Source organism: Plecotus auritus (assembly GCF_963455305.1).
Source record: "Plecotus auritus genome assembly, chromosome: 2".
NCBI classification, from domain to species: domain Eukaryota; kingdom Metazoa; phylum Chordata; class Mammalia; order Chiroptera; family Vespertilionidae; genus Plecotus; species Plecotus auritus.
Genome location: NC_137771.1, coordinates 28,657,214 through 28,677,884, shown reverse-complemented (window position 1 = coordinate 28,677,884; position 20,671 = coordinate 28,657,214). Strand labels below are relative to the sequence as shown.

The window sequence follows — 20,671 nt, the reverse complement described above, 5'->3', positions numbered from 1 at the left end:
GAGATACTTGTATTTGTATTTGTGGTTCTGGAATTCAAGGGTGTGGATTGAAGGTTTAGATTAAGGATGCCAGCCTGCAGTCTGCCCAACGAATGCTGTCTTCTTTACAGAATAACCGAAGATTCAGCTGTGACCACGTTTGAGGCCCTGAAGGCTCGGGTCAGGGAACTTGAACGGCAGCTATCCCGTGGGGACCGCTACAAATGCCTCATCTGCATGGTGAGAGGAAGGGAACCTACGGGTACCCTTAGTCAGGCTTCAGTGCCCCCTAGGGTTTGCATAGGGTCCTGCACTGTGATCTGACCTCTTTAGAGGGTGGGCCAACCTCAGTGTGATCCCTTCTCTGCCCACCTCCTCCCTAGGACTCATACTCGATGCCCCTAACGTCCATCCAGTGTTGGCATGTGCACTGCGAGGAGTGCTGGCTGCGGACCCTGGTGAGGTGGCATGGGGATTGGGGAATGGGTGGCTGTTTTGGGGTACTGCCCAGATGTCCTTGCTTATGCTTAAGCCTGCTTTGAGAGGAATGAGGAGGGGCGAGGGGGAGCAGGAGCATAGAACACAGCCAGAAGCCAGGATCCCTGCCCCTCCCCAAGCTCACCACATTCTCGCCTCCCCGCTCTGTGGGTTCACTGCTTGCTCCCTTTCCTCTGCCCTCACTCCCCAGAAGGGAAGACCCACTGTGTCACACATACTGGTGAGATCCTGGGTCAGGAGAAGGCTGGGTATGGGTAAGCAGGATCAGGGCCTCAGCCCCTCCCCCTCCCATTACTAAGCTCCCTCTGCTCCTGCCCCTGTTCTTCGCTCGGGAGCAGCCATTAAAATGTCGCCCGGAGACAGCAATAAAAGGCCCGGACGTGGGCTCTGTGTCCTGATCAAAGGCCGCGTGTAATCTCGTTAGGGCCTCGGCAGCCACAGCTGGACCCAGCCTTGTTCTCATTACTGGGGCTCCTGCTGCGGGGCTGGCCAGGCGGTTTGATCCTGGCATCCCCCCAACACAGGAGCGTGCCTGCCTGCTCACAGAGGCTGCCCAGGCTTCCCAGCCTCGGCTGTCAGGACCAAGGTGCCAGCACACAACTGGTACAAGCCCAGTGCTCACGTGAGCAAGCGTGCAGCACTGGGTGCATCACCAAAGCCCTCCCTGTTCTCCCCGCAGGGTGCCAAGAAGCTGTGCCCTCAGTGCAACACCATCACAGCACCCGGAGACCTGCGGAGAATCTACTTGTGAGCTAGCCACCCAGGCAGGCCTTGCCTCAAGCAGCCCCGCCTGCCGCCTCTGTGATGTGACCCTACCCCTTGTACATACTTGCACACAGGTTCTCCATGTACATACATGCACACACAAGCACGCGCACACACACACAGGCCTCTGGAGCCAGAGTGGATGCTGAGGCCCAGGCCCTGCCACGCTCCCACCAGGATTGGGGACCATACCTGTTCCAGGTTCTGTTCCCAGGGTGGGGCAGGGAGGTGTAGGTAGGGTAGGCAGCAGGGCGAGGCTCCCAAGTTCCAGTCCCCAGACCGACCGACTGACAGATGACGGACAGACAGACATGCAAACACCAGACTGAAGCACATGTAATATAGACGTGTATGTTTACAATGTTGTGTATAAATGGGATAACTCCCCGCCCTCACCCCTCCCCTCCCCTTTGGTTGTATGATTTTCTTCTTTTTTTAAGAACACCTGGAAGCAGTGCCTCCTTCAGGGATGGCTGGGGGCTCGGCCCATCCACCTCTTGGGGTGCCTGCCTCTCCCTCTCCCATGGTGTCCCTTCCCTCTCCCATGTGCTCGGTGTTCAGTGGTGTATATTTCTTCTCCCAAACATGGGGCACATGCCCCAAGGGACATGATCCTCTCCTTAGTCTTAGCTCCTGGGGCTCTTTATAAGGAGTTGGGGAAGGAGGAGGCACAGAAATGGGAACCGAGCCACAGCAGGGGCTGAGATTGGGACTGGATGAGGGTGCTCCTGGCTGCCCAGCCTTCTGCCAAGAACCATTCCTGGGATTAAAGCTGCTGTTCCCAGGGAAGCGTGTCGTCTCCCCGCCCCTCCCGTGGGCCCCGTGGTGTGATGCTGTGTCTGTATATTCTATACAAAGGTACTTGTCCTTTCCCTTTGTAAACTACATTTGACATGGATTAAACCAATATAAACAGCTGCTGCTTGTGTGTGTGTGTGTGTGTGTGTGTGTGCGCGCGCGCGCGCGCGCGCGCGCGCGCGCAGGGAGGGATGGATGACAGGGCGTAGACAGGCAGTTAAGGGGTTAATTCCTGGCAGCAATGGGGGGAAGGACTTGGCTGTGGGTGTGTAAAGCAGTACAAGGTTGGTCTGCTCAGGGACCCTGGAGCACTACATCTGTGGGGGTGGGGCTGGGGACCTAGACTCCTGACTATTGATGGGTGGGGGCTCCAGGTTAATTCCTTATCGATGTGGAATCGTCAGCTCATTAATCACAGAAGAGGTCAGAGCTTGGGGGTACAGAGGGGATGCAAGCTCTAGCCCCCAATCTAGGGAAGGGGCAGCTATAAGCTTGGGTGAAAACAAGCCTCTGTCCCTTTCCAGTCCCCTGAAACATCCCGGGACCAAAAATGGAACCACTATCTCAGCACCACCGTGGCTTTTTCTATTCTCCAGCCTAGCCCAGCGCAGCCACTGCCTGGTCCTTAAATGGAAACTAGAAACCCCTATTATCCAAGGTGGACCCTCAAGGCAGACAACTGAGTTGGGCAGCTAGCACTGGAGATGCTGCTTTGTCACGTCATCCCCACGGCCACCCACTGCCTCTGAGTGATCAGCATCTCACTTGGAGTCTGGTCAGAGCAGTGCTCAAAGCTGCAGTTGAGTACTTGCCCACCACAGAGCTTGTTTTGAGAAAATAAGATTCTGAAATTTAAAACCCCAGCGTATCTCCACTAACTCCAGACTCATTCTATTTACAAGTCCTCACATACCAGGTCTACCCTTCATCTTCCCAAATTGGCTGCCTTAGGCACACCAATCTCGGGGGTACCCACAGTGCATACTACAGAATCGGGTCCAGTTGGCAGCTCCTGCCCTGCACTCAAATCACCCTGGTTGGAGACCAGCCGAGGCCCTTCGAAGCCCCATGCCCAACTTGATGGCTCCAAATACCTGATCACAAGGACCCTGAGGCCAAGATTCTAGGGGAACGTATGGCCTGTCTAGGTGGAACAGCCACAGTGATGGTTAAGGTTTGGAAGACAAGTGGGCAATGCCTAGTTCCATCAGGCTGGCTCCTTTCAGGTCTCAACTCTCCCCTCTCCCTGCCTGGGACTCAGTAGGTCCTTGATGGCTGATTACTCCCACCCTGGGGGCCATATCCGCTCTAATAGGGGACATTAACCCAGAGCGAGGGCTTGAAGCTCACCCTGCAGTAGGAGTCTTGAGCTCCATATCATGGCACAGGCAGCACTGCCACCTGTTGGCCATGGATAGGAATGCAGCCACACAGCATAGGACTCCGCTGCCAGCAGTTCCAGAGGTCCCAGAGAACTGACATGATGCAAGTAGAACTCGCTGAGTCCCGCAGCCCATCAGCCTAAGAATATCAGGGCTCAGCTCCCACCCAGAGCTTTCCCAGCCATCTTTACTTCCTGTCAAACTTTCAAATCTCATCACTGCCCCCCAAGTCCCTTGATCACCACAGTAAGCTCATTCAATCAACAAATATTTATTGAATACCTACTATGTACCAGCATTGTGCAGCAGTGACTTGTAAAATGATAGGTGATACAGAACTCTAAGACTAAAGGCACCACTCCTGCCCAGAGAGAATCCAGGTGGGACTCCCTCAAGGAGAAGAGGGAGTTTTATTTCAGCCAAATGGCCCTTGCCCTGGGACTGGTCTTCAGGGCTCCTGACTTCACCTGCCCCAGCTCCCAAAGGGTGCTGCTGTCTTCACTCTGCTCCCCACTCCATCTGCCCATTACACACACACTTTGCAGCTTTCCTGGACCCAGTGGCTTCCTGGCAAAGTGTGGTGGACCTGGGCAGGCCCGCCACCGCTGCATCCTCACCTCTCCATCAGGCTTCTACCTCAGACTCCCTGGCAGCGAGGGCAGAGAAGTCTGCGTGAACTGCCAAGTGAGATCCATAGGAATGGTGCTTCATGCTGTGGGACTCTGCCTTTCTGGGGCCTTGGGACAGAGATCACAGTCCCTGCCCCAGCCCGATCCTACCCTCTGGCACCTCCTCACAAAGCTCACTTTCCATTCAAGGAATCAGAGGATAATCCTGGGGCTCATTATCAACCCCCCCCCCAAATTGGTTAATCCTAACAGCCGAAATGCCACAGGAATCAGCAGCCTGACTGCTACACTTCTCCAAATACAACGCTGTCAGGCTCCTGCAGAGACATGCCCAGGCACTACCGCCCCTACCTAGGATAGACCACCAGTCTCCCAGGGCAGGGCCCAAAGGAATTCTCTACTTGGGAGACCATGAAGTCCCAAAGGGCTAAAGGGAGTTGAACCAGAAGAGGACCCCATCCATGGATACAGGTTGTGAGGAGGTGTCAGGCATTTATTTCTGGAGCAAAGGTGAGGTGGGTGGGACAAGGACCTCAGCAGTGGACACAGCTGCGCATGAAGTTGACACAGAGGCTCGTGTAGTAAGTAGGGTAGTCACGGAGGTGGCTGACATGTGCAGATGACACGAAGTCCACAGAGCGCACCAGGACCTGGTGTGCCAGGCGTGCCTCCACCATGCGTTCCACATCCCTGGCTAGGACCACTTCATCAGCCCTTGAGTATAGGTAGAGCTCGGGCCAGCGAGAGGCTGCATCGAGTAGCCTGTCATAGAAGTGGGTATGGAAGAGGGCAGTGAGTGGAGCAAGCAGGACATGGAACAGGCCTGCCACCAGGGCGAAGGCCACCAGGAGCAGCAGGCGCAGCGCAGCAGGCCGGTGCTCCAGGATGGCTGCCAGGGCCCGCAGGGCCCCCACCAGGTTGCTATCACCAGGACCGCTGTCAAAGATGGTGCCCACCACACGCAGGTGGCAGAAGCGCCGATGGGTCTGCAGGAGCTCCAGCACGTATCGGTACAGCATGACCCCGGCGTTGCTGAAGACGTGGAAGAGTAGGGGCTCCTTCTCAATCTCGTAATCAAAGAGGAGCTCAAGTAGCTTCTGGGCCAAAACACGAAGTGAAGGGATGCCCAGGGACTCGGAGAAGAAGACCATGTGCCACGGGGCTGTATATCGGATCACAATGCAGCCCTGTGGAGGGATAGGGTGGGGTGGGTACAAGCTAAGGTCAGAGGGGTCCAGTAGCTCCAACTTCCACAAGCCCAGAAGCCTAGCAGTGCTCCAGGCCCTGCTGCAGCTGGGCACCAGCTCACCGCTCACAGACACAGTGCCTTCCAGAGTGGAAGGCTGAAGAATAATCACATTGGCCAAGCCCCCTCAGCCTGGGATGGTATGTGAGGCCTGGAGCCCAGAGCATGCTTTGGAGACATCTTGGCTGAGCAGAAGGAAGTCTCCTCACTCTGGTCCATTTCATCTCCCTCCCACCCATGATCTTGCACCCTCATCTACTCAGCTTGCTGCCTGGCTACACCCTGTTGCTGTACCTCCCCTCTGCACTGTATCTACCTCCCAGGCACAAGGAGGTACCCAGTAAGACCCAACAGGAGACACAGCCTGCAGGCCCCAGCCTTGACCACCAGAGGCCACTCATGGGCCAGACCCACATCCGATCAGTCTCTGGCCACTGCTACCTTCCTTCCTACAGGGCCCTGAGAGCAGGCCATACTTTGTGGCATCAGGTGCCTGGCACTCAAATCTGTCTGGTTTCAAGGCCTGGGATCACACCTCCCACTTGCTCTGAAATTCCATGTATAGTAAGCACTATTGTTCCTCAAATCCTAAAATCTGAGCCAAATTCTCTCTAGGTTGATGTACCCCTCAATACGTGGACCAAGTCTCCAGGCCTGGGTCCTAATCCCCTCTCATTAACTTGTTCTAGAGACTAAGGGCCCTTTGTTAAGGGCCTCAGAGTTAGGCTGGCTCTAGGCTCAGACAGGGCTGGGTTCAATTCCTGGCACCGCTTATTAACAGTATGGACTTCATCTTCCTGAGTCTGTCTCCATCCATCTCTTAGGGTTATGGTGAAAATTAAATGAAAAAAATGTATCTCAAGTGCCCCAAACAGCACCTGGTACAAAGTAAATTCTCGACTACCAGTAGCAGTAATTCGTGGCAGGACTACTACTTGAATGACCCATCACCAAACAGGGATGGTCAGCTGAGGTAACTCTTGACTTCCTCCCTCCAATCTGACATTTGCCCCAACTGCTCCTGGCACTGCTCTTACCAAGGCCCTGGCATCGGAGGGGGTCCTGATGCCACCTGGCCCCTTAGCTATGGAAATTTCACAGAGTGCTCTGTTCTCACTCCCCAGGAGGATGTGAAATGTCTTCCCACCCACCCACCCCCAACCCACACACAGCATCGCCCACAAATGCGAGCACATCCCACCTCACTACCACACATGTGACTCCCGGACTAAACAAAGCCCGTCCACCACACATCTCACAGGTGCAGACAACCAAGGCGCCCACCACTCACTAGGGTGCACCCACCGCAGCACCTGGGAATGCACGAAAAAGCAAAGCTGCCAACACACCCACAAGCACATATACCACTGGCGAGCACACACGTTCACGGTGCACTAACTTGAGGGAGCGCACGCGCACGCACACGCACTCCTCCCCAGGAGCATTCACGTGCAGAACTACCTGTCGGTTCGGACATAACCTCAGCAATTCCTGTGAACACCATCTTTGAGGGCACACATGGCGTTCCCTCTAACTCCACATCCCCTGTGACTGCACACAGAGCTCGCCGGGGAATTCCCAACACTCCCTGTGAAGGGCCCACACGCACCGAGCTTCCCTGTGCCCACAGGTCCGGGCTTCACTGGGAGGCTTCCAAGGTGCCTGGCATCTCTGCTGCCACCTCCCCCGTCAGATGCTCCTGGAAGTCCCTGCACCAAGGACCTGGGTCTCACTGCATGTCAGATCCCAGTCTCTTCTCTCTCCCCCGAAGCCAACCATCTTTCCATCTCTGCACATGCTCAGTCCCAGGACAAGGCCCTGCTCTGTCACTCCTCACCACTCTCTCCTGTATTTCAGGCTCTTCCTCTCCCTAGATTCCTGCACAGACTAATCTCATTTTAAAAAAAAAAAAAAAGCTTCTGCTTTACACCATGTTCCCCTCTAACTCTATCCCACCTTTTCTTCACGCTCCTAAACAAATTCTGACAGCCACCCTCCTCTCCACCGCTTCCCTTCCACTGGCTCCAATATGACGACTGCACTGCTCTTGTGAAGGTCATCTTCTCCCAAATGGTCTAACCCATGACGGCTTTCAGTCCCCTCGTACTTCTCTTCCAGCAGCATTTGGGATCACACACTCCTAGATATATTCTTTGGTAGCCCAGGCTCTTCAATAAGTTGTTATGAAAACTGTTCTAGATTTAAAAGAAGGTCAAGGAAGATGCAATGGGTGATCCTCAATTAGATTCTGATTTGGGCAAATCAGCTATAAAGGACACTTTGGGGACTATTAGAGAATCTGAATGTAGACTGGAAACTAGATGAGATGAAAATTTATTAACATGAGAAGGTGGAGATCAAAATCTGAAAAAAAGCACGCTGTAAAATAGTATAGTCAATAGATCTCATTTAGGTAAAGAAAAGAAACAGACACACAGAGAGAAAAGCTGAAAGGATATATGCTAAAGTGTAAACAGAGGTAATCGCTAGGTGGTAGAATACAGTGTTTTTATTTTCTTTTAAATAATAAAGTATTAGGAGCTTGGAGTTGAGAAAAATTTTTCTCCGAACCCATCCTGTCCTCCCAGCTACACGGTAAAGGCTCCCCTTCCTTTCCCAGACGACCCCTCCACTGGCCCTGCCACCTCAGCCCTCTGCCTTCCCCAGCTTCGCTCCCTCCCTTTCTGCCCGTGCCTCTGCCTCCATGACATCTTTCCTCTCCCCTCTATAGTGGCCATTTCCCAAAGACTCTGTGGATTCCCAAACTTTCCTGGGTTTTCTTGTCCCTCTTTGGCCACCCCTCCTCTCCTCGTAGGACCTTCTCCATCTTCCACTCCTTTAACTCTGGGCTCCTCAGAGCTGTCTTAGGCCCTCTTCTCCTTGCCCTTACATACTCCCTGGGGGAAGCTCATCCACCGAGGACCTATGGCTTCTCCTCAGGGTTCCTTGTCTCAAAAAACCCCGCCCTCTACTCAGAACCCTGGCATTACCCTGGACCCCTCCCTATCCCTGTGCCCATACCCAATTGCTCACTAATCTACCATGCCACCTCCTAACAAGCTCCTTGATCCATCAACTTCCCTCCACTGGCACCACCAACTGCAAGGTCCTGACACTGCAACACATTATGCCCAGCACACCGGCCCAGGTTCCTCTGCCCAGGTAGGCAGTATCAGCCAACAGAAACTTGAGGTCTGGGCAACTCCACTACGGGGAGCACATCAGGGCTGGGCTGTCCACTGTGGGGGATGGGGAGGAAAGAAGGAGAAGCAGGTCAGGGGTCTGAAGGAGACAGACCAGGCCACGGAGCTGGCAGCAAAGAGGGGATAAACCTACCAAAGACCCATGACCCCAGCATCTTCCTCACAGGCCTGTTCCTATCTTCGCTGCAGCCCAGAGCAGGGCCCCAGCAAGCTGTGTCCGCAGCCTGCAGTACTCACCCTTTTGTGGTAGATGGCGCTGTACTTGGCAAGGTTCTTGTCTGTGCAGCCACCCCAGCCCAAGAGAATCACCAAAGGCTGTCGAGTCCCCGCCTCCTTCCCACCTTGGCTCCGGCTGTTCTCTGAAACAGACAGGTTACTATCAGTACTGGAGTTGGGGTCCGGAGTGGGAGTGACTGGCCAATCCAGAGTCAGCAGCACTCTGGCTGCAGGCAGGGAACAGAAGGTGCAGGCCCAGGCACTCGCCAGCCCCTGTGTCTCAGGTTCCCACAGGCTCCCTCCCCTGCCCGCTGCTTCAGGTGGCCTCTCAGGACGCAGGCACTACAGGGTCATTGGAAAAACCCACCCGAGGCTTTCTTTAGTGACTCAAAGACACAACCCAGGTGAGAAAAGTGAATACTTTCTCCATGCAACTTCACCTTCTATTCCAGGGGCCGGCAAAGTACAAGCCATGGGCCAAAGCCAGCCACGGTCTGTTTTTGTATGACCTATGAGCTAAAAATAAAAATACTTCTTACATTTTTTAATGGTTTTTAAAATTCAAAAGAAGAGGAATATTTTGTGACACATGAAAATTGTAAGAAATGTAAATGTGAGTGTCCACAAATACAGTTTTATTGGAACACAACCACATTCATTTACTTCTTGTGTATTTTCATAACACAGCAGAGCTGAGTAGTTGCAACAAAGACCCTATGGTTCACAGAGCATAAAATACTTGGCCCTTTACAGAAAAAGTTTACCAGCCCCTGTTCTAATTACACAAACAGCTGGAAGAAGAGGGTCTTAAAAAGAGAAATGGTGGCACAGTGCAAGCAGAGAGGGGGAGCAGACCGACTCCGAGGCCCATTCCAAATGGGTCTTGCCAGAGAATATTAGCTGATATTTAATGAGGTTTAACCTCATGACAACACTCAGAGGAGTATTGTTACAGATGAGTAAATTGAGGCACAGAGTGGTTAGGTTCCTTACCTAAGGTCACACAGGCCCCTGCTCCCCATCCACCAGCTCTGTCCATAACTAGAAGCACGCCTCCTCCAGTGATGTGTGAGGCACAAGCCAGCTGTCTGCTCTGTATCTGCTACTGTAGAGGCCTCCCTGCTACCTGGTTAGTCAGAACCCATCTCGTTTCCCCTGCCAAGGGAATGCCACCTCCTCAGGGGGACTTCTGTGCAGGGACTGCTAGTTATCTGCCCTCCCGAAAGGACTAGGCTGTGCCCTTCCACGGATCAAGCCACTTGGCTATGTTCAGCTGCCACCCTGAGATTTATGTAGGCCGGTGGTGACCTGGCAACAGTAAATTTCAAGGCTAGTTAAGAGGATGGTAAATATAAATCACTAACCTTTGGACAAAAGGAAGACAACAATTTCCTGTGGAAATTAATGTGATTGAAAAGTTCAATGTTCCTGCTCTCCAGCAGTGGTGACTCCAGCCTTCGGAGATTAACTGCCTGCACCCACGGGGATCCCAGGCTGGGTTGCAACTCAGCCTGCAGCAGGAGCTGCCAGCGCCTCGGTCCCTTGCTGATGCCTGCCAGCCCTCCCACAGCTCTAACTCAGGCCACTCTAAATATCCTCACTCCTTACTGGGCTTGGTGTCCCCCTGTCCCCTGCCAGAGCAGCTCTGGTTCTATCTGCCTTTGAATCTCCAAGATCCAGCAGCTGGGTTCCTGAGACCTACCCCAGGGGGGCTCCCTTCCTTCTGTGCGGCTGTCTGAGCAGAGGCTCCCCTCCCCAGCCTAAAAGGGTCCCCTCCGTGGGCCTCCACCAAGACACCAGCAAAGGGCTTTGGATTTTCTCAAATAGAGAAGGCAGCCAAGGGAAGTCACATACCCTGGAGCCGCCGAGAGTCAAGACCACCCAACCAGCAGGGAGGGCGTATTCCCAGGAGGGGACGGTTCAGACAGCTCCTGCTGGGCCTCGGACTTGCCCCTTTTCCAACGGCTGGGATTTCTAACTCCATTTTGCTCCACTGCAGGTTGTACTGGCACCCTGGGCTTCACCGACTCACGAAGAAATGGCTCTTCCCCAGATACTCATCTCCATGAAGAAATTCAGCATATGAACACCATGAACACACTGCCTACTCCCAGAGCCCAAGCTTTCTGTCATGGTCCTAAAGGGGGAAGCTGGTCCCTCCACTCCTGCCTGGCATTCAAGGCTGCCTGCTGAGCCACACACCTGTGGGCACCTCCCACTCCCCAACACATTCTCCTCCCCGTGCCCTACTTTCTGTGCCCCTCTTTACTCAGACCTTTGGCATGACCTCCTCCCCCTAGAGTCACGCGGTCCCTTTGGGTTCTATACATGAAGTGCTATAATCCAGAATTCCCAAGGTGCTCTGGGAGCACGGCTGAGAGTGACAGTGACCAGGAAAGGCCTCCCAAAGGAAGACGCATTTGCTGTTCGGGCCTTGAAGGACGAGCGGGAGCATGCCAGGGGCGTGGGGCAGGGGCTATGGAAACATTATAATCATCGGTCTGGGGCACAGCAAGCAGCCCTGGGGGCTAGCTGCCTAGGTGAGGGAACAGCACCAATGGTCAGGAGAGCTGCCAAGAGTGGGACTGGGGCCCAATCCTGAGGGCCCTCACACCATGCTCAGGAGTCGGGACTTTATTCCACAGCAGCAGAAAACGAGTGAAGATCCCGGAACTGGGGGAACAGCATGATCCAATCTGTACTGATTAATGACTCCCACAATTATTTGTTTAACGTCGTAGCCAGCAGGCTCCGTGAAGGCAGGACCTGGGTATGTCGTGTTCATCACCACACTGTAGCTGGCACTGTCAGGCACTCGTGCTGCAGGAACATGTGGCTGTGAAGGATGGATCCAAGGAGCGAGCGCTGGCATTCTCCTTGTTACCCATGGCCCCTTCCAGTCATAAAAGTAACTGCGATGGCTATTGTTATTTATGGCCACATCGGGATCATGATTCCTACACTCTTGTGGAAGCCCCTGTTCCTCTCCCCTCCCCCTGCTGACATCTCTCGGCCTCCAGCCACTCCCCTCAGGCACTGAAGACAGGCACTGGCTCAGCCTCCTGCATACGCTCTAAGGCTGGCCATGGAACCACCTTGTTCCTAATCCATAAAACTCTGAAGTCCACATTTCCTTCCAGCTCCTACCCTCCCCCTCTTTCCCATTACAGAGAAAAACAATAACAGCAAAAAGCATTATGTGCCAGGCAGTATTCTAAGCACTTTACCTATCAACTCACATTGTCTTCACAACAATCCTATGAACAAGAAACTGTTATTATTCTCATTTTACAGATGAAAAACTAAGCCATGGAGATAGTAAATAACCTGCTCAAAATTACACAACTAAGCAGTGAAGCTGGAACCCAAACCCCAGTGGTCTGGAGACCAGCTTATAACCACTTTCTCAGCCAGCCCCTGGGTAACAAAACCCAGGCCCCAGTCTTAACCAATTTATATGACTCAGCTCCAAACCTGTACACGCAGCTGCCTCTGTACATCAACAGGTCCAACATTGACCTCCTCCACCTGTTCCTCCTCAGGGGGACTGTTCACACCAGCCAGAACCTCACCATTTGCTGCCTCATTTGGTCCTGCAGCCATCCTAGGAGTTAGCTACTACTGTTAGCTATTGTCTCCATCTTACAGGTGAGAAAACTGAAGCACAGAGAGGGTGATAAGTCCCTCTGCAAGAACATGCAGCCAGGAAGTGGCAGAGCCAGTGTCCATCCCTGGACCACCACACCACACTGCCTCCGTCTCCAGGACCTCGCACAAGCTCCTTACTCCCTGGCTGATGCTGATGCTCCATGTTTATGCTTTGCTAATGCCCACTCCACCTTCTGAGTCAGCTCACTGTTCACTTCCAGGAAGCCTCCCTTGATGTCCCCCCCATCCCTTCTCACCCCCATCCCTTCTCACCCCCATCCCCAATCACCAGAGGGGTTAGATGGCCCTCCTCGGCACTGTCACCGCAACCACCATCACCAGGCCACTGCACTCCTCACTGCCCTGAAAGTGTCCATTAGGAACAGGTAGGAGACTACTGTATCATGCAAGGCAAGAGATGGCAAAGGCCCGAACCAGAGCAGCAGGAGACAGGCAGGACGGGGAGGGAAATGACAGGGAGAAGAGAGTCACAACAATTTTGGAACGAAAGTATCAAAAGTCTCAAAAATATACAATATCTGACTTAGTAATTCCACTTCTAAGAAAGCAAAATGTTTCATAGAAATATTTAATAAAATGTTAAGCAGATCATAGACACAACATGTAAGAGATAAAACTTAGGATAAAATATGGGAGTAGGTTGGCACTGGCAGGCTGTGTGCGTCATTTCCGGCGACGCAGTCACGGAGTGGCCAAGGGCCTGAAGAACATCATGCTTAAGCTTTATTGTGACTACTGCGATACATGCCTCACTCGTGACTGTCCATCTGTGAGAAAGGCACCGCAGAGGCAGGAAACAAAGAGAGTGTGAAAACCTACCATCAGAAATGGATGGGAGAGCTGGCTCAGAGCCTGATTGACAAAACAACCGCAGCATTTCCGCAAGGAGAGAGAGACACCTCCTACTCCGCTCTGCTCCTCCTCCTGCAGGGGTGACCATCCCACCTCCCCCCAGCCTACCAGGTCCCCCCGCCCTCATATGATGCCACCACCCCATATGGGGGGGGCCTTCCATGATGCCAATGATGTCCCCCTCCTTCTGGGATGGTGCCAGTGGGACCTGCTCCTGGAATGGGGCCGCCCAGGGGAGAACACATGCCAAGGATGCCTGGACCCCCAAGGATGAGACCTCCCGCCCGTCCCATGATGGTGCCACTCGGCCCGGAATGACTCGACCAGACAGATAAGGAGAGAGGGAGCCTCTTTCTATTGGTTTCTATTACTTGTTCTACTTTCCCGGAGATGGTGGTGCTGCGACTCTGGGTGTTTTCTAACATCGTGATAAGTAAAAGTCACCCCTATCTAAGAGAGGGGAGTAGTGGGACCAAAACAAGCAGTTCTCGTTTGTATTGTGAAATGTGAAAATACAATGATCAACCCTTTTAGTTAAAAAATAAAGATATAGGAGTACATCTTTGTGACCTTGGTAAGGCAACAGTTTCTTACACATGAGCAAAAGTATAAAGAATAAAAGAAAAAGCAGATAAATTGGGACTTCCTCAAAATTGAACTTTTGTATTTCAAACGACACCATCAAAAAGTGAAAAAAAAAAATCTTAGCCAGTTTGGCTCAGTGAATAGAGCACTGATCCACGGACTGAAGGGTCCCTGGTTCGATTCCAGTCAGGGACACGTACTTTGGATGCCGGCTGGATCCCCGTGCGGGAGGCAACCAATTGATGTGAGGTGTTTCTTTCTCTCTCTCTCTCTCTCTCTTCCTCCCTTCCACTCTCTCTAAAATCAATGGAGAAATATCCTCAGGTGAGAATTAACAACAACAAAATCCACAGAATGGGAGAAAATATTTGCAAATCATGTATCTGACAAGGGGCTTGTATCCAGGATATATTAAAACCTCTTAACAATTCAACAATAAAAAGACAAATAGCCTAATTTTAAAATGGGCAAAGGACTTGAAGAAACACTTCTCCAAAGACATATGAAAAAAAAAAAAAAAAAGACATATGAAAGGCCAATAGCACATGAAAAGATGCTCAATATCGTAAGTATTAGAAAAATGAAAATCAAAACCACAATGAGATACCATCTTATACCCACTATGACGGTTATAATAAAAAAGTCAGATAGTGCCTTGGCCAGTGTGCTCAATGGTTAGAGCGTTGGCCTGCACACCGAAGAGTCTCGGGTTTGATTCCCAGTCAAGGGCATATACCTGGGTTGCAGATTTGATCCTCACCCCCAGTTGGAACGTATGTGGGAGGCAACCAATCGATATGTCTCTCACATTGATGTTTCTCTCTCTCCCCTTCCACTCTCTCTAAGGATCAATGGAAAAAATATCCTCATCCCTTGGGTGAGCATTAATAAAAATTTAAAAAGTCAGATAGTAAAAGGGCTGGTGAGGATATGAAGAGATCAGGACCCTCATATACTGCTGGTGAGAATGTAAAAAGGTGCAGCCACTTTGAAAAAAAGTTTGGCAGTTCCTCAAAAAAATTAAACATAGAGTTAGCGTATGACCCAGCACTTCCACTCCTAGTTTTACACCCCCAAGAGAAGTGAAAACATATGTCAACAAAAATACCTGTACACAAATGTTCATAACAGCATTATTCATAACTAGAGGCCCAGCGTGCAAAATCGCGCAGCCCCACCCACCTGCACTCACCTCACCACGCTCACAGCCCCACCCACCCACGCGCACCTGTCACACTTGCCTCGGGATACCTGCCTCGCCACGCCCACCTCACCGCCCCGCCTCACTGCACCCACCCGCCTTGCCATGCCCACCTTGCTGCACCCACCCACCCCCACCCCCCCACCCCCCGCTAGCCACCAGCCTTGCTGCGATCAGAGCCTATGGGCCACGGGGGAGGGACCGAGAGGTGCTCCATGCACTTCATGATGACCAGTCATTTGGCCATTACGGCGTTACAGCACTGGCTTTTTATAATATAGCCAAAAGGGAAGTAATTCAAATGTCTATCCCCTATAAATGGATAAACAAAATGTGATATCCATACAATGAAATACTATTTGGTCATAACAGGAATGAAGTACTGATACATGCTATAACATGGATGAACTTTAAAAACAAATGCTAAGTGAAAGAAGCCAGCCACAAGACCATATATTGCATGATTTCATTTATATGAAATGTCCGGAACAGGCAAACCCATTGACAGAAAGTAGATCAGCAGTTGCTAGCAGCTAAAGGGAGGGGGAAATGGGGGAATATTAATGGGTACAGGGTTTCTTGTTGAGGTACTGAAAAGGTTCTGGAATTAGACAATGGTGATGGTTGCACAATTCTGTGAAAGCCAATCAATTGTACGTATTAAAAGGGTAAATTTTATGGTACATGAATTATATCTCAATAATGCTATTATTTAAAAAAGGAAAAGTAATACATTAAGTGAAAAAGCAAGTTGAAAAGCAGTATAAACAACAGAATACACATATATTTATATTTGTATATATGCATATATTTATGTATACACACACACAAACATATGTGCACAGAAAAATACATCAAAGATTAATAGCAATTATTTCTGGAACTAGAGGCAACTGTTTTTTCATGGTATTCTTTACCCACATTCTAAAATGAGTATGTGTCACTCTTGCAATAAGAGTTAAAATGTTATTTTTTAAAATGGGGGGAGGTATTTCAGAGAGCCAAAGCAGTTGAGAAGTCACAGAGATCAAGCCTGGCAGAAGTATTCCTTTCAACCCTGGCACTTTCCGGCACCACACAAAACAATTTAATCTCACAGGCTCCCTGTCCTCTAGAATTTCTCAACAAAACAACACTGACACCAATAATATAGGAATTACAGATACATATATTGTACAACAGTTCAAGTCATAAAACTGAAGCATAAATTAGATTGTGCACACCCCAGGGGCATACAGCCATGACAAAGGGAAGGGCTGACAAGGCATAAGAGTCTGTGGCACAACATGTGCTTTTTATCTGTAAGCCAGAATCAAAACACAAAGAACCTCTGTTTTCTTTTTCAAATGTGAAGAATAAAAGGACACCCAAATTGTCTCCTGCCCAGAAATATTTCCTAGAGTCTCAGAGTTCCTATATTTAAACCAAATTATTTTAAATTTGTTTTTTAACTTTTTGAAATAACAGCATAGGAGAGTAGCATAGTACCTAAGGGTACACAGTATATAAAACAATAACTGGGTTCAAATCTCTGGCTCTGCCACTAATAACTAGGAAGGAGATCTTGAGCAAGTTCTCTACGCTCTCATTTCCTTATCTGTGAAATGGGGATAATAATGCAAAGGATTAAGTAAGAAAATGACTATAAAGGGCTTAGCATGGCACCTGGCATAGAGAAAGAGTTTAATAAATCAAAATTATTATTATTACTTCAGGAGAAAAGCATGCTCACTGTAGAAAAGGAGAAAATGAATATCTAATAAAATTGGAATCATACTGTTTTGTAATCTGCTTTCTTCGATTTAGCAATATATTGTGAACATCTCTCCCTGTCAGTTTATATATTTCTACACCATTCTTTTTAGTGGCTGCAGAGCAGCTATAGAATATAATTTATGGTGACCAATCTCCCATTATTAGACATGATGTTTCCAGTTTTTTGCTATTATAAAAATACTTTACTGGACACCTCTTTCTTTCTGCATATCCTTAATTGTTTCCTAGAAATGGAACTGTATTCAGCAACATTTCCTAACGGCAACTGAAAGCTGATGCAAAAGCTTAGGAGTGAGGCTCCTGAGTTGAAATCTGGGATAACCTGGGACAAGGTATTTCCCCAAGGAAATGAGATGAAAATGGGGTATTAGGAGGTGCAGGGGATCACTGGTCAGAGAAGAAGAGGGGTGGGTTGTGAGAGATTCCAGGTCAAGGGAACGGCTTCAGTAAAGGACCAGACAGACTCCCCTCGGCATGGGCAGCCGTGTATACTCGTGGTGGGATTCCCAGGGGGGATCTGAGCCGGCCGGCCGGCCCAGCCTGGGCTCTGAATGACCCCGGGTCTGCAGCTGCCTTCCTGTTAACTGATGTGCCAGCAGCAGCTGCTCACCTCTCTGTCAACTCACTGCAGTGCTGGGCTCTGCGATTTGATGATCAAATATGGGGGGAAAGCAATTCCAGAAACCAAATATGACTGTCCTACATACTTCTCCACCATTAAACAGTAAATGCAAAATTTGGAGGACAATCTCTGGGGTCCCCAAAGACTGTCACTGTGTGAAGCCATGTCAGCCTGGAGGGGAGCTCTCTGCAGATGGGAAGCAAATGGATTCAGGGGATCACAGTGCTGTTTCCTCCTTCTGAGAATTCCTACAACCTCCAGCTCAGCTCTGGGGTATGCACTTTGAGAGAAAGGCATGATGAACTAAAGCCAGTCTAGAGAAGCAATAAGGAGGTTGTTAGAACTACATCAGAGAAGGGACAGCGGAAGGCCCTGGAGGTATTTCTCTTGGAGAAGAAATTTGAGGAAGGCATGAAGCTGTCCTCTTGAGAGAGGAAGAGAAATTACTGTTGTACCCACCACGACCCTCTAGCCTTCCACTTACATCATTGTGAAACCAGCTGCTTATAAACCTCACCCCTTCCCGAAACCACAGCTCCCTAAAGGGAGTCTGTGTATGAGTCACTTCTGAGGCACCAGCAACTAGCACATGGCCAGGACACAGAAAATGCTGAACTGAAAGGAAATGGCAGGAAGGCCTATTGTGGGTCAAGAAAGGGAAGGGCTTTCTAACAATCCCAGTTGCCTCCAACAGGCCAGGATGTTTGGGAGAAAGCTGTCAGGGAAGGGTCTGGTAGCAACAGAATGCCCTCACGCTAGCAGGATGCAGAACAAAAGGGCCCCCTGAGATTTCTTTCAATTCTAGGACCCAGTCTCCTCCAGCAGTGAGGGGAGCCACAAGCAGAGAAAATACACCAACAATGTGTCAGGCACACACATCCAGTCACTATCTTGTTAACCCTCACAATCCCTGGAGTAGGCATTATTATTATTCCCATTGTACAGTGGAGAAATCTGAGGCTGGGAGAGGTTCAACAACTTGCCAAGCCACAGACCCAGGAAGAGGTAGATCTGAAATACTAACCAAGACCACCAGGCTGCCACCTGGGCTGAGAGAGAACCTCTGCCTTCCTGGCCATGCACAAGGCAGCTCCAGCCCTTTGCAGCAGAAGACTCTCCAAGGACAAGAATATTAACTGGCTTCATCTCCCCGATGCCAAAACTTTCCAAAAGCACTTTTACATCTATTAGCCCAAGAGCCCTAAGCCAACAGATCAGGTTTCCCTGAGCCCAGCTCTAGGGAAATACAGCTGGTCTAGAGCCATTTGTTCTGTGAGAGCCCAGCGGCTGCCCGCCTCTCTTAGACCCCAACCAAGGAACACAAGATGCTATGGGAGGGGTCTAGGAAGTCTCTCCTGAAGGAAGCATCATCTGAGCTAAGCCTTAAATCGGGGGTCCTCAAACTTTTTAAACAGGGGGCCAGTTCACTGTCCCTCAGACCATTGGAGGGCCGGACTATAGTTTAAAAAAAACACTATGAACAAATTCCTATGTGCACTGCGGGCCCAGGACGAGTCGGCTGCTAAGCAGGACAGGCAGCGGCACCCGGCGGGCCGGATAAATGTCCTCGGCGGGCCGCATGTGGCCCGCGGTTCGTAGTTTGAGGACGCCTGCCTTAAATGATGAGCGGGACAAGTGATGGAGCAGTGTGGGGCAGCAGAGGGGAAAGGGCATTCCAGACACAGGAAACAGCAGAAGCAAAGGCAGAGAAGCAAGAAATGTGTGGAGAATCACAAGCAGTTCGGGTGCCAGAACATAAAACTCAAATTGAACAGTGGAAGGACATGGTGACCAAAGAGGCAAGCAGGGGCTGATAAATTATGAAGGACTTTGAAAGCCATGTTAAGGAATCTGGACTTGATTTATCCTGAGGGCAATAAGGAGCCAATGAAGGGTTTTACACAGAGCAGTGATAAGATCAAACCTCTGCATATGAGGCTGAGCTGTGGCAGGGAGACTGGAGGCGTGAAGGCGATGTGGAGCGATGCAGGGGAGAGACATGCTGGGCTTAGGCTGGCATGTACTTCAAGGCTCCTCCACCATAATTCCGAGTCAGGGCCCAAACTCCATTCTCTGGGCCCCTAACCCTACTCACACTGCCAAGGACCCAGGCCTACTCCACAAGCTACTAATTTTAGGGAGCCTCCCACACACCTTTCTTTAATGAGATGACTATAGGGAGAAGAATAATGCTAATCACTAAACTCACTCCATTCCAGGCACTATGCTGGGTCCTCAACACAAACAATCTCAGTTGTGCAACCAACAACCCTTTGAGGGAGGTTACTACCGGTATGGTATGCCCGTTTTGCAGAAGAGGAAACTGAGGTTTAGAGGGGGTTGCCTGCCAAAGGGCATCCACCTACTAAAGGGAGGAATCAGGATGTGAACCGACTTCTGTCTGGCAGCAGGGGACAGGGGCTGCTCTGTTAACCACAGCAGCTGAGAGTAGAGAGGAGGGAGGGATGAGGGTTGTGTGTCCCCGGCTTCCGCGAAGTCCCCGGGGGGGGGGGGGGGGGGGAATAGTGGGCGGAACCAGAAAGGCTAGACGTGGGAAGCCCGACCCCAAACAAAGGAATCAGAAGGGCCCCTGCCCTCCCCGCCTTCAGCTACCAGGAGAAAGACAAGAGCGTGACCTTGAAAACTCCAATTGAAAAGACAAAAAAAAGGGCCCCAAAAGAGCAGAGGACGCAGGGAAGGGAAGAGGCTCCGACAGGTTGAGCGCCCGGGGGCGGGGCTTACAAGGGGGGCGGAGCTCCCTGAGCCAGACCGAGTCCGAGACCAGCGGGACCCTGCGAGGGGGCTGGCCGCCAGGGGGCGGGGCCGCGAGGGGCGGGGCCATAGCTGCCGTAGCGACCCACAGACTCGTTAGGTCCCCTCCCCATGACGGGACCAACCCTCATTCCATACCCCGGCTCCAGCAGGGCTGATCCGGGATCTCGATGATGTAGTCCAGCTCAGCCGAGGGCATGGTGACGGTGCCGGCCCTCAGCACTGGCCTGCCGCCGGAACTCCCGCTCGCGCGCTCGCACCTCACCCGGGCGCCTCCTGGACACTGCCCAATCACCACCCACCTCGCCCGACGCCGCCCAATCCCTGAGCGCGCTCTGTGACCTCCCACCCTAGCAACCACCGAGTCTCTCTCGGAGCCTCTGGCCGCGCCCCACTAGCTTGGCCCTAGCAACCATGCCCCGCCCCACTCTATCCATGGCCCGCAGCTATTGGCTGACTTGCTTGGTGTGGGTTAGGT

At 51.3% G+C, this 20,671-nt stretch overlaps 2 protein-coding genes and 1 pseudogene across 11 annotated transcripts in view; 2 read left to right on the top strand and 1 right to left on the bottom strand.

Annotated features, from left to right (window-relative positions):
- The window catches only part of RNF220 (ring finger protein 220), a 245,471-nt gene extending 243,257 nt beyond the window's left edge, over positions 1–2,214 (top strand). For 3 of the 9 annotated variants that reach the window (XM_080654975.1, XM_080654974.1, XM_080654976.1), the window contains exons 9-11: positions 111–219; positions 363–437; positions 1,157–2,178. In XM_080654975.1, the coding sequence (XP_080511101.1) occupies positions 111–219; positions 363–437; positions 1,157–1,228 (256 nt within the window). In that variant the 3' untranslated portion in view covers positions 1,229–2,178. Of the gene's footprint in view, positions 1–110; positions 220–362; positions 438–1,156 lie in introns of all 9 variants that reach the window. The other 6 variants (XM_080654968.1, XM_080654969.1, XM_080654970.1 and 3 more) reach the window with 4 other exon arrangements.
- A 1,372-nt stretch (positions 2,215–3,586) lies between these two features.
- Positions 3,587–20,627, bottom strand: TMEM53 (transmembrane protein 53). Its single transcript, XM_080654977.1, has 3 exons — positions 20,332–20,627; positions 8,738–8,859; positions 3,587–5,238 (listed from the first exon to the last, which is right to left on the bottom strand). The coding sequence occupies exons 1-3, from the start codon at positions 20,390–20,392 to the stop codon at positions 4,585–4,587; spliced, it is 837 nt and encodes a 278-aa protein (XP_080511103.1). The 5' UTR covers positions 20,393–20,627; the 3' UTR covers positions 3,587–4,584.
- Positions 13,098–13,572, top strand: LOC308241498 (U1 small nuclear ribonucleoprotein C-like; annotated as a pseudogene). Its single transcript has one exon. The product of its transcript is annotated as a U1 small nuclear ribonucleoprotein C-like (transcript).
- Positions 20,628–20,671: the final 44 nt, after the last annotated feature.